The 12236-nt window shown below is 47.9% G+C and overlaps 1 protein-coding gene across 1 annotated transcript in view; it reads right to left on the bottom strand.

Moving 5' to 3' along the window:
- The window catches only part of ANKRD33B (ankyrin repeat domain 33B), a gene marked incomplete at both ends in the record, with an annotated part of 39982 nt that extends 28747 nt beyond the window's left edge, over positions 1–11235 (bottom strand). Inside the window, one exon of the mRNA XM_082310840.1 lies at positions 10810–11235. Coding sequence (XP_082166966.1) covers positions 10810–11235 — 426 coding nt within the window. The remainder of the gene's footprint in view (positions 1–10809) is intronic.
- Between the last annotated feature and the right edge of the window lie 1001 nt (positions 11236–12236).

Genomic DNA, 12236 nt, shown 5'->3' with positions numbered 1-12236 from the left:
GCTGAGGCAAAACCAGAAGACTGGCATTTTTAGAGTTGATTGATGATTAAATACATCCAACCACAGTCATGATGCTAAATGGTAAATAGTTCACCTACAGCTTTTTGTCATTTGGCTTCTTTTTGTTTCATCATAACTGAGTCTTTGGAGCACTAGCTGTCCTCCTTCAGCAGCAGACCCTGAGGAGCATCCTTAAATCCATCTGTGCACGGTCCAAGAACAGTAAATCTCAGCAGCATTAAACCTCCCAGCTCCATGCAGAGCTCCAAAAACACCAATTTGGGAAAAACTGGAGCATCATATTAGCTATGTCATCCTACTTGAAAGCTATCTTGTCATATCTGTAATAAGTGCACAGCATGTGCAAATAGGTATTATACCAATTTTAGTATCAGCATAGCTAATGATTTCCAAAACCATAACACAATAAATAATGCGAGTTTGGGCGCTTTGAATTGAAAAGCCTAAAAAAAAAAAAATTACAAATTAGAAGAACCACTTGGGATTCAGAGGAAACCTGGGCCAAGCGCTGGATGTGTGGACATTGTTGGTCCACTCCAGAGAGGCTAACTCTGAGCAGGGTGGACGTGAGCCGAGCCGCACACGCGCTCTCGTGCCAGAGATGGTTTCCTCTGGCAATGCACACACAGCCCGTGCTCATCTGGAGGGACTGTCTACAAGTAAAAGGCTGCTGACGCTTTCCAAATCAATCTTTATTTCAAAATTAACAGTGAATTTTAGTTGGTGATCACGTATAACTTTTCTTTAGAGGAAGAAAAAAAGTGTTTTAATGAAACGTAATTTAAAATAAACCTAATGCACATTAGGCTCATCTGGCGTGAAGCGACCAACACCTACAAAGCCATACAAGAGTTACTACTCAGTCTCACTATCATTCTCCTCTGTGAAGATGAAGTACTACCAACACATAACAGTATTACAATAAATCACCTGATTCTTGTTGGTCTCTGTTACACAGTAATCATTACCAAAATGTATAACGGGGCTTTGTTTTTTTTATCTTTCAGTCCATCTCTTCTTGAGTAGTAGGACAGATTTTGAACGTCACAGTACCTGCTGAAGTGTCTGGATAGATCCAAATAGATATTTTAATTATTTGTACTCCTTGTTCAACATTTGTTAGTATTTATTTTCATAGTTTATATTATTCCCAAGCACACACACCAGACTGCATGACTAAAATTAATATGACAAGTGTGCCACACGCAAAAGTGAAAGTTAATACGTATTTCAAAACCCTTTTTGAAATGTCCCTGAAACGCAGCGACAAGCCAGACCGAGTGAAAAACAAGCGAGTCTCACATCGCTGAAAAGGGCGCTACCCGATGAGGGGCTGGGTGTCCCCGTCCCTGCCTTTCCACCTGGCAGCGCTGACTCTGGTCCTCCGAGAGCCACAGCCCACGTCTCCGCTGCCAGCACTAGCAGGACCAAAGGGCGTGAAGGGAACTGAGAGTGAAGCTCCTGATGATGCTGAAAGATGTGGCACTGGTGACCTGCTGTCCCTCGCAGCTGGCACCTGAATCCACCGCTCCTGTGGCACTTCTTAGCAGACACCTCTGAAACCAGTGCCCGAGACGGGAACATTCATTCTTTCTTCCTCAGAGGCCCTGCCTCAAGACCAACAGCCTTGACAGACAAGGTACAGACGATGCCTTACTGGTACATAGCTTGAAGCTGAAGAATTTTGGAATTGGCTTTTGGACCTGCTTCCCTTCCCAGCGCACTTGAGGCATGGTAGCTCCTACAGGCTACTGGAACTCAACAGGACCCAGTTTTTCAGAGCAATCAATCAGATGCTTCTTATCGGTGCTGTCTGTTTCAACTTCCATTTTCCTCCTGAGAAACAGTATTGGCATGCACTTTGTTTCAGGTCAGGCATGAGGCCTGAAAAGTGATTTCTACACAGAGTAGTATCCTAATTCAAGGAGCACTCCTTACCCAAAGATTTGAAACATCCCTCAGGCCAAGCATTTGTGCTACCTTAGGCTCACGGAGAAGTGCTACTGGAAACTAAATTTTTTTCTGTACGTTAGAAATCTTAGCCCTTGAGGAGGGGAAGGCAGAACAACAGCGCCCAAAGATGAGTCACTTCCACTAGCGTGTATGTTGATATGTCAGGTATCAGTAGAGTTTCTGCGATCAAAACAATGCAGGGGTTCTCCATATAGTCACACATTCTTTACATATGTTGATGCACACTGAAATTGATTGATCGGCTCAAAAATGAATGCCTGAATACCGCCACAAAACAGCATGGAGGTAAGCTTGTTCTAGTTTTGGTCTTATCATATCCTCTTTAAAAAAAGAAAAAAATCTGCTAACGAATACAGATACAGCATGGAAAACCTAAAGCAGCAAGAACAGCAACTGAAGGCTTTTGGGACTGTGAACCTCTGTGTAGTGTCGTACTAATGGTAGATGCCCTCTGCTTCTCAAATTCTCATTATGAATTTGCAACAGCCATGCTACCCACATCCAAGATGTGGGGTCTCTAAAATCACCTCTTTTAAACTTACTCATACCCAAAATAATTTCTGAGCTCCAAGTTTTGCGGTTGGTTTCTGCTTAGGTGTGAACTGTGAATACAACGGAAGCCCGAGCGCCCATCCCTTCAAAGAAGTCCCTGCCTTCTTCCTCTCCGGCAAGAAGTACTGAATACCTCTGACAAGTTTCAGGCCACACAAACTCTGTCACAGGCACGATTATATTCTGGAAAGAAGCAGCACACTCGGCTGTGCCTCAGAGGACTCTCGGTCCAGAGCCAGGCCAGCTGGAACACCCCTCAATAACCACTGAGCCACACGGGAGCGAGCTGAGAACAGCCCACGTCTCTGAGACCACCCTGAGGCCACTAAGCAACCTCAACCAGCGCTTACTTCAGCCGTCCCTCGCGGTAAGGAGAATTCCCAGATATTTTTTGAGAGGTCCAGTTTTAAGGCACCTTCGACACTACCAATGCTCTGTGCAAGATTCCATTTTATCAAGCTGCAAAGCCAGAACTGCAACGCTTAAATTTAGAGGAATAGTAGGGAGGCAAAGCAGAACCAGGAAGAAATTATTAAAAATTGCTCATTTCCTGCTACAAGAAGATACAAGATTGCTGGGATAGACAGCAAAAAGGAAAAATAAGTTTCTTTTTCATGTCCCAGGATGCTTCTAGAGTTCTCTTATTCTGTATCAGGCAGCGGTTAAAAACCTAAGTCTTCTGCACGGGAGTCTTGAGTCCCACCATAAGCAAGGAGGAGAGCAATGTCACTGCCTTTTTCCACCTCCTTTACTGCAGGATTAAAACCTGACTTTTCTAAAGACAATTGCTCTTCATGGACTTTTCTGTAGCTCCTTTCTCCCTCTTAAGTTCTTTTAGATTTACTCTTTTTTGCAGCTTCAGCATCAAAAGGAACTTTTGTTGGAAGTTGCCTATTTACAATACCTATGCATTACTTCCAAATAACCCTTTTAAAATACCAAGCTACAAGAAACACATTTTTATCTAAATCTTGAATTTTGGAGAGCATTTTATGCCTCAATAAAATTTCAGGGAAAGGATCTTAGGAACCTTTAAAGGAGAAAATTAGTGTCAATATTCCTTCTTGAGTAATTCCTCTATGAGAATATAAATTTTCATTTCCTAACGGGATGAAGGAATTAGCAGTGTCACATTGTGCACTGTGAAATAAACCTCAAAGATTCTCCTGGAAAAATGCAGTAAGCCATCCTGAGGTCACATTTCTTACCTGTGTTACAGACACGTTCTATTAAAGACACCATTATAGATCTGTCATAATTATTGATGACGGATACCCCAGACAACCAGTCTTGTTAGACTATCATTTAATTTTTAAATGCAGCTATATTTTATTACATCTGGAGTCAATCTGTGTTTGGCTGGGTAATCAGGATCATCCCTGCATCTCCGAGGAGCTCTGCAAGTCCACATACTTGATTTAAGATACTAACATGAAACACTGCTTAAACCAGAACAAAAGATCACTATGACCTTTACTTCTGGGCTACCATCAGGCTAAAAACATCCTTCCTGTTCCATACACTTTACATTAACCAAGTTGCCAAAATTCTTGAAGGAAATGACTCTTTATCTGGTTTCTCTAAAAGCTGCATCACTTGAAACTAGATTAAACTTGTCCAACTTTCTCATGTTGATGAGGTCTTCAAATTTGTATCTATCAATTTCAGTAAGAGCTACATCTGTTAGCTTACGCTGCTTTTGACACTAAGTACAAATTATATCTTACTACCTGTCTATCCTCCTGCACGGAGGAGGCAGCAGGTCTGGTCACGCATTTCCAGTGCTCTGCTAAAGACCTGCACTTCCACTCTTTACGTCTAAGCACCCTCGTGGTCCTTATTAATTGTTCCCTTTACTTGATAGAAATCATGTTCCAGGCATCTACTTCTTCTTCGGTTAAGTTATTTTAAAGGATATGTTTCTGTGCCAGAATTACAAAGGCATTACTCACCTAACACTTCAGATGAATGCAGACAAGGGCAGGCAGACAGCAAACCTGCCCACGCTCTTCTGACAACGCCTCCGAGTGCCTATCTGTATCAATCTGGTCCACGCTCTGGTTAGCTCCCTGAATTCCCTCTTAGCCAACCAACTTCATATTTTCCATGCTCTATCTGCTCCTTTCTGATGGCTTCCCTTGAGTTGTAATTACAGTATTTGAAGGTTCCCAATTTGTTTTGAGCAGCTTCTGTATTTTGGTATCTGCTGTTCCTTGCCTTGCCTTGCTAACTCACTTCCTTTTTAAACACGTACGTATTCCCAGGGACTTTTTTTAGTGCATTTGGGTATTTCTGTACTTTTTTTAAGGATTTAAATTAGATTACTTTTGCTGTTAGGGTCTTTTTAAAACTATTTCCACCCTAAAAAAATCCCTTTCGTGGTTTAGTGTCATGATGTTAAGTTTCAATACAATCCCTCCCATGAGAACACCTTGCATGACAGAATATGAGGGAACTGAAACTGCCCATGAAAACATGAAAAAGTTCCCAGCACTGTAGCAGATGACATTCTTCAAATCCTTTTTCTGACACGGGATGACTTACGCTATGTGCCGTGACAACTGAAAAGCGACATGTGACAGGGAGATCTTTACTCCTCACCACAAAGTGCTGTACTCCTCATTTTTTATTTTTGCACGTTAGCATCGTGAAGATAACAAAAATAATAAAAACAGGTTAATGGAGTGTTACACAAGCCCTGGCACTTTTTGTGATACATGACTTTCTAGAAAAGCAATACCCAGCACCATATTCCCTCACCCGGGGGGCGGGAACTGAAGCACTGGCTCCCTGCCCTTCTCAGCCGGTCACAATTTTAGGAGCATAGCCCTTTGGCAAAGACAAATTCAGGTGTCAACTCCACGGAGGATTCACTGTGCGGCTCTCTGTGACAAACTCTGAAGGGTCACACTCCCTAAACTAGCTGAGCTGCCTGAAGCAGCCTCGCTGGGGTAGTACAAAGCCTGTGGGCTACTTTGCCTTGCTGAGGAGCAGCCCGCAGCGTAGGGCAGGGAGACCGGTACGACGTGTCTGATGCCTCAAATGCCATCACGGGTCCAATAAGGAGACTGGGTGAGTGATGCCATTGCGAAATGTCCTCCTACAGCCAGCAGCACACAAACAAACCTAGGCTGCATTTAGAGAAACACCTCCACTTGATTCAGGGGGTCACTTGCTGATGCTCTCCAATGCAGCGTGTCCACTTCGGGAGGTATTAGTTGTGCCCAAACGATAAGCCTCATGTGCCCAGCCTCTGCAAACTCTCTCAAAAGTCTGCAGAGGGAGGCTTTTTGGCAGAGGGTGAGGGGACAGCAGTTAGAGCATGAGCACAATGTAGACACCTGAATCATCCTCTGGAGGACCCACTCCTCTCTGCTGAGGAGAGAAGGAGACCAGGGAAACCATCTTCCTAATTCATGCACTGCACCATGGTGTGAACCCCCCTCCCTGGAAACTTCTCTCCTGCTCCTACTTCTCTGGGCTCACTTCCATGGTTGGCACAACCCTATGTTCTCACAAGCTTTTCAAGTAGGTTTCTAGCCAGGACATCATTACCTTATTTTTGTTTATTCAGTAACAGCAACTTCCAGGCTTTTGATGCATCGTTGTCCCTCCCCAGGACCAACCACCATCAGAGGGGAAATCAAAAGAAATTTAGATCAAGAGGAACAACAACATCCTTCAAAACCCTGTTTTCTTCCTTCAGCAGAAAAAGGAGAGAGGAATAAACGAACAAATCCAGGCCCCCTTGGTGATGGAGCTGCAGAACTACTGTGCCTCAGAGGAAAACTCACTCCAGAGCAGATCAACAGCATCCTGTGTAAAGCACTAATGGGAAAAGTTAACCGTGCTCATCTATGGATTTAGGAATATTTTCTGAAGGGAGAAGAGCGAGCTTACAAGCTGAGTCACATCATAGATTATTTTGTCTTCACACCTTTTAAGGGGGCAAAACAAAGATCACCAATGTACGATCTCCACTATATATTGGCATACTTAAAACCACAAACTGCTTAACTGCAAATTTGTTCCTAGTTATCTATGGAACTGGATGAAAGACCCATTGAACAATGACAGGAAAAATGAAAAGCTGAAAATTCTCACAAGTGTATCAGCTTTATAATACGGAGTTACAGAATACCTACTAACACAGACTACATCACATAGATGATGAACACGAAAGCCTTCTGAGGATGAGCTGCAGTGATTATTTTCAATCTGGCATGGGAATGTTCTTTGCCTTCTTCTCTCTCTGCCGCATCCCTTATTGCCTTCTCTATTGTCATGGCAAATTTCTAAATTTGCTTTCATTCTGCAGTTAGGTAACACCAGATTTTGAAACTCTGTCTTTCTGAGTATATATAATCCTGGTCTCCAGGCAAGATTTAATATAAGTGATGTTAAACTTCTCAGATGCAAATATCTGAAATTCTGCAAACATGGCTAGTAAGGTGGCAAAACCAGTCCCCACAGCACGTGGAGAAAAGCAGCGTCATTATCGGATGACACTCTGGTCTCAGCCAGGTCAGGAGATTTCACCGGAGCCACAATTTTATTTTCTCATACATATTTGCAAATCCCTCTTTATTGCCAGCGTGAGGCAGGTAAATGCATCAACATTAATGAATGAGAGGCCACCCTGCATGACCTACAATTAGGATATTATATGCTGTCATAGTTGTTTTGCAAACATTTTGGTATTAGATTTGGCAAGGAGAGGAAACGAGCAGTATCGAGCCAGTCTTTCAGGACTCCATACAGAGAGAGCCGTGCAACTGAGATGCAGGGACCAGCCCTTTGGGGACCCTATGCGGACAATGCTATATAAACTGTTGTTGTCTCGACAGTAATGAAAACGAGACAGGGAAGGTACTGGTCTTCAGGCTACATGTGGTGACTAATAAATCGGATGTTGTTGAGTCTGGTTTACTGCAGGAAGGTGAATTTAATGAAAACCTGTGCCTGGCAGGTGGTTCTGCAGCTCACGAACAGAGCACGGGAAAAATACACTTCTGCAGAAATGTCATGAAAAGCCACTATCCAGCCTTGGCCAATTGTCTCAAAAGAGAGAATTAATGTATTTTGATAAAAAAGATCCGAGGAAAATAAGTAAGGTTACCTCTGGATCTTTAGCATTTTTGGAAATAATTACTTCCGAATCTTAAATTTACATATAGAATTGCTTTAGGGCCGACGTCAAAATTTAAAAACAGAACAATGGCAAAACTCCAGCTTTTTTTTTGCACCCAAATTCATTTAAAGAATTTAACCATCAGGAAATTTCTTCATCATGTTATGCTTTGAGATTTGAGTTTAATTACCTTCAGGATCAAAATATGGCATTGTCTTACTACCAAAACCTGTTACATGCTTTGTCTATTTTGAAAAAGAAGTAATTTTTAAATTATGAAAATGAAACTGTACTGTACATACGTAACATAGGTTATCAGATCAGTTGGACAGCCCTCCCCTCACCATCCCACTTCTCAAAAAGCCAGTTATTCTTCCTTCTCTCTCCTGCCTCATAGAAAAGAAACAAGATCTTAGAAGAAAAAAAAGTTCATCTTATTTATTCACAGTGTAAATAAAAAAAGATGCTTTCCAATAAATGCATGCCAGATAGCATTGTAAACAAACATTATCCTGGTGAAAGAAGATGCTGAAAGCCAACAGTACAGATTTCAGCAACGGAAAGATTTTATTAGCCCAAGTGGTGTATGTAACTCCGTCAGTTACTTTTTGGCAGTAAAATTAAGTTTTGTTTACGGGTAATGCGCAATGATTTTATATGACGTACAAATTCAAGAGCTGCAAAAATTCCACAGAAAGGGCATTAAAAGAGCTGAGTGAAACTTCGATTTTGTCAGGCAAAGTTCTCTGAAAAATGGTGGCTCTTCTTTTGCAAAATAATGTGAATTTGCCCTGATTTTCTCAACAGCACTGACCAGGAAAAAAATTGGGAGCAGGCGCACAAAATCAGAAGAGGAGTCAGTGGGGTTTTTTCTCCATTTTATTTAAAGTCTGTGGAGAACAGGCTGCAGTTTAACCAGGCGGCCAGCCTGCCGGCCGATCCCCACCCCAGGAAAGAGGGGACGAGGAGCGCTCAGGCCTGCCCGCCCGCCCTGCCGCGGGGACCTCGGGGCTGCAGTCATGCCTGACGTTTCTGCTTCCCGGCAGAAGGGTTGCTCCTATCCCATCCACATCCATCTGGAAAAGTTAGACTGTCCTGCTCTGTACCGCTCTGAGGGTTCATATCCCCTCAGGCGGAGAAAGAAACTAAACTTATGTCTCCCACACCATTAATGGGGCTTCCAGAAGTTGCTGAATTACAGAACTTCTTTGTTGTCATCAAAAATGCAGAAAAGGTAATTTGATGTCAAAATTTAATTTCAGGTCAAATGGAATATTTGCTTAAGAAGAGAAAGATTTATTTTTTTTAACAGTATGGACAAATAAGAGGAACTTCCAGTTTGGATTCAAGCTACAATTTTGCTTCTTTTCCGGGAAGCTGAAGAGAGAAAGAAGAGTAACTTGCTTTTTGGGAAGCGGGATGGTGAAGGGAGGGCTGTCCAACTACGTAAATTCACTGTTCTCACAACCCGGATCTGGTCCCCTCCGAACCCGTTCGCACCCCCTGGCGCGGCTCTGCGCGACCCCAGCCCTGAGGCGGAGGGTGCCCCCTGCTTCACAGCCTCCCCCAGCGGGGTGGGAAGGCCGCCCGCTCAGGTTCAGGGAGGACAGCCGCGGGGCGCCGGGGCTTTTGTGCCACACGTGCGGCGGGGCCCAGCCTTCCCCACCGTCCCACACGTGGGGCACGCCGCATCGACGCGCCGCGGCGGGGGCCAGCCTCCACGCGAAGCTGGGGCTGGGTTGGGGCTCCAGCTCGGGCCCAGCCCACATATACAGGACAGGTGTATCTGCAGGATCTTCAAAGTCTCCCGTGACGTACGTTTGGAGCTCACGTGTTCCTGACTAACAGTCTAACTACACCGTACGTTGGCCTGGGCAGAAAAGTTGATTTAAAACATTTCTACCCACCCCCATGCCATAGGTTGCTGCCCCCTCAGATGAGTTAACGCAACTTTTCCTGTTTGTATCTTTTGCAGGAGCTTACTGTAAATCAGATCACTAAAAAAATCTGTATTAAAAACTTGGTGCGGAAGTATTTTGTAGGGAAAAGCCGACAAGTACATACACCTAGGACACAAAAAAGCTGCTCTCCAAACAGCCCCAAACCCAAATTATTGCATTATTTTCGATGCAAAGACCACTTATTTTACCAGCATGTACCAGTCACTTGCCCAATTAAAATGACTTAGGTTTTCTTTCAAAACATTCCTGTCATAGACCAGTCATCGAAAATTTTTTGGAGATTGTTTATGCAATTACGAGTAAAAATTTCTTCGCTTTAATATAAATTGTAGCAATACTAGTGAGAGGAGTTGCTGTTGCAAATCTTCAATATTGTTGCTCAAACCTCCCAGTTACACGTTACCCAGGAAATCTTTCCCAAGTTTTCACTTTCTGATTTAGTGAAGTACACTTCTCTCCCTGCACCTGAGTAAGTAACAGGCAAAAACTGAACCACAAACCTTGTACTGACACAAAACCCCAAAACAGTTCAGCTGCAACAAAACAAACACCAGGAGAACTCTGAAAAGTCTGATTTTAGCACGGGAATACCCCGAGCCCTGCTTAGCATTCTAGGAACCGGGAGCAAGCTTACATTTGGGGGGGGTGGGGGGGGGAAGCTAAAGGAAGAAAAAAAAAAGGAAAACACAAACTTCGCTCAGTTGTTGGAATTCTCAAGGTGAAAAGCGTGAAGTACTGCAGGGGATGGACTGGCCAGCAGAGAGGAAGGTTTAGCCCCGCTGAACACAACTAGCGGAGCCACTCTCTCTCCCCAGCAAACTGATGGAAAACAAGCCTCAGCTCAAAACCGACGGCGGGAAAACCGGAATCCCCCACTTTCTCTCTTCCCATAAGAAATCTCAGCCTTTCTCTCCTCCTTTGCCAGCGCCGGGAAGTCCCGTCCAGCAGGGGCGAAGCTTCGCGCCCTTCTCCCGTCCCCGCCGCCTGGCGCCCCGTCCCCCGGGGGGCTGCAGCCCAGCGCCCCTTCAAACGACAGCGGTGCCACCGCCTGCCCACGCCCCCCCCCCCCCCCCCCGGCTCTGCTCCGCGGCGGGGCGCGGGGCTGTCGCGACAGCCGGGGCGCCCCCCCCTCCGCGGGGAGGCCCCGGGGGCGCGGAGCGGGATGCTCACCCGGCGGTTGCGGTCGGTCTCCCGCACCTCCTCCTCCTGGGGGCCCTGGCGGATGAGCGCCTTGAGCACGACGGCGTTGTTGGTGCAGCAGGCTCGGAAGAGGCTGAGCGCCTCGGGGCTGTCGCGCTCCTCCCGCTCGGGGGACCAGCGGTCCTCCGCCTCCTCCTCGTCCTCCAGCCCCCCCGGCGGGTAGAAGGAGTCGTCCGAGGCGATGCTGCAGGTGTCGGGCAGCTCGGAGAAGTCCTCGTACTCCTCGCAGTCCTCCTCCTCCTCCTCCTCCTCGTCCAGCCCCTCGGCGGCAGCCCCCGCCGCCCCCTGCTCGGGGCTGCTCTCCGCCTCGGCGCCGGCCATCTCCGCCGCCGCCGCCGCCGCGGGGCAGACCCGCTCCCCGGCCAGCTGCTCCCCGTCCCCCGACAGCAGCACCATGCCGGCCCCGCCGCCGCCCCGCGGCGGCTCCCCCCGGCCCCGAGCGGCTCCCGGCCCCGCGGCCAGCGGCTCCGCCGGGCCGCCCCGGCCTGCCGGCGGCGGGGCGCTGCCCGGGGGGGCGCTCACGGCGGCCGGCGGCCCCGGCGGCCCCGGCCCGCCCGCCGGGAGTCGCGGCTCTTCCCCGTGCGAACCGGCGGCGGCCCGGGGATCCCTCTGCCCGCCCTCACGCGAGTTTCAGGCCCCGCCCGCGGGTCGCCCTGCAGCAGCCCGGCGGCCGGCCGCCCCCGGGCCGGGGCATGCTGCCGCTCGGGGTGTCCCCGGGGGGGCCGGGCCGGCGGGGCGGCGGCTGCGGGAAGCGGGGAGAGGCTGCCGGCAGGCAGGGCAGGTCTGGGGAGAGGAGGCAGCGAGCGAACTCCCGGCCCCTAATCCGCTCAGCATCTCTTTGAGAAGCTCGGGGCTCCGGCTTAGGGCGCTGACATCAGGGGCGCGGTGCACAAGCGGCTGCGGGGGGGGCGGGCGGGGCCCGGCGGCTCCCTGCGCGCCGCCCGCGCAACCGGTTCGCTGGGGGCTGACGGGTGGGGAGCCCCGGCCCCCGGAGCCGCTCCGGGCTCGGCGGCGCTGGGCACCGCGGCGGTGGCCTCGGCCGCGGGGGCCGCTTCTGTGCGGGGGCAGCGGGGCCGCCGGACCTGGGGCCGGGGCGAGAGGGGCTGCGCGGGTCCCGCGGCACAAATTGCCCCGTCCCGAAAGCCGCGATTACAGCGATGGGCGCGAAACTTTTCAGGGATACAACTAGCCCGTGCAGAATTCCTATTTCGAAATAAATCTTGAAACGAAGGAAAATGATCGCAGGGAATTTGAATGCTTTGAGGGAGAGCTTACTTTAAAGCGAATAACTCATTAAATCACATAACGCAACCCCGACAGCTTACCAGCTCTAGAGATGTCAGGCACCTAGTTTTTATGGAAGGCATTTGGAGATGAGATGGAGAGGAACAAGGCAT

This window comes from Platalea leucorodia, assembly GCF_965183815.1.
Source record: "Platalea leucorodia genome assembly, chromosome: 1".
Lineage (NCBI taxonomy): Eukaryota > Metazoa > Chordata > Aves > Pelecaniformes > Threskiornithidae > Platalea > Platalea leucorodia.
The sequence above is the reverse complement of the archived record's forward strand: the minus strand, read 5'-3'. Positions and strand labels throughout refer to the sequence as shown.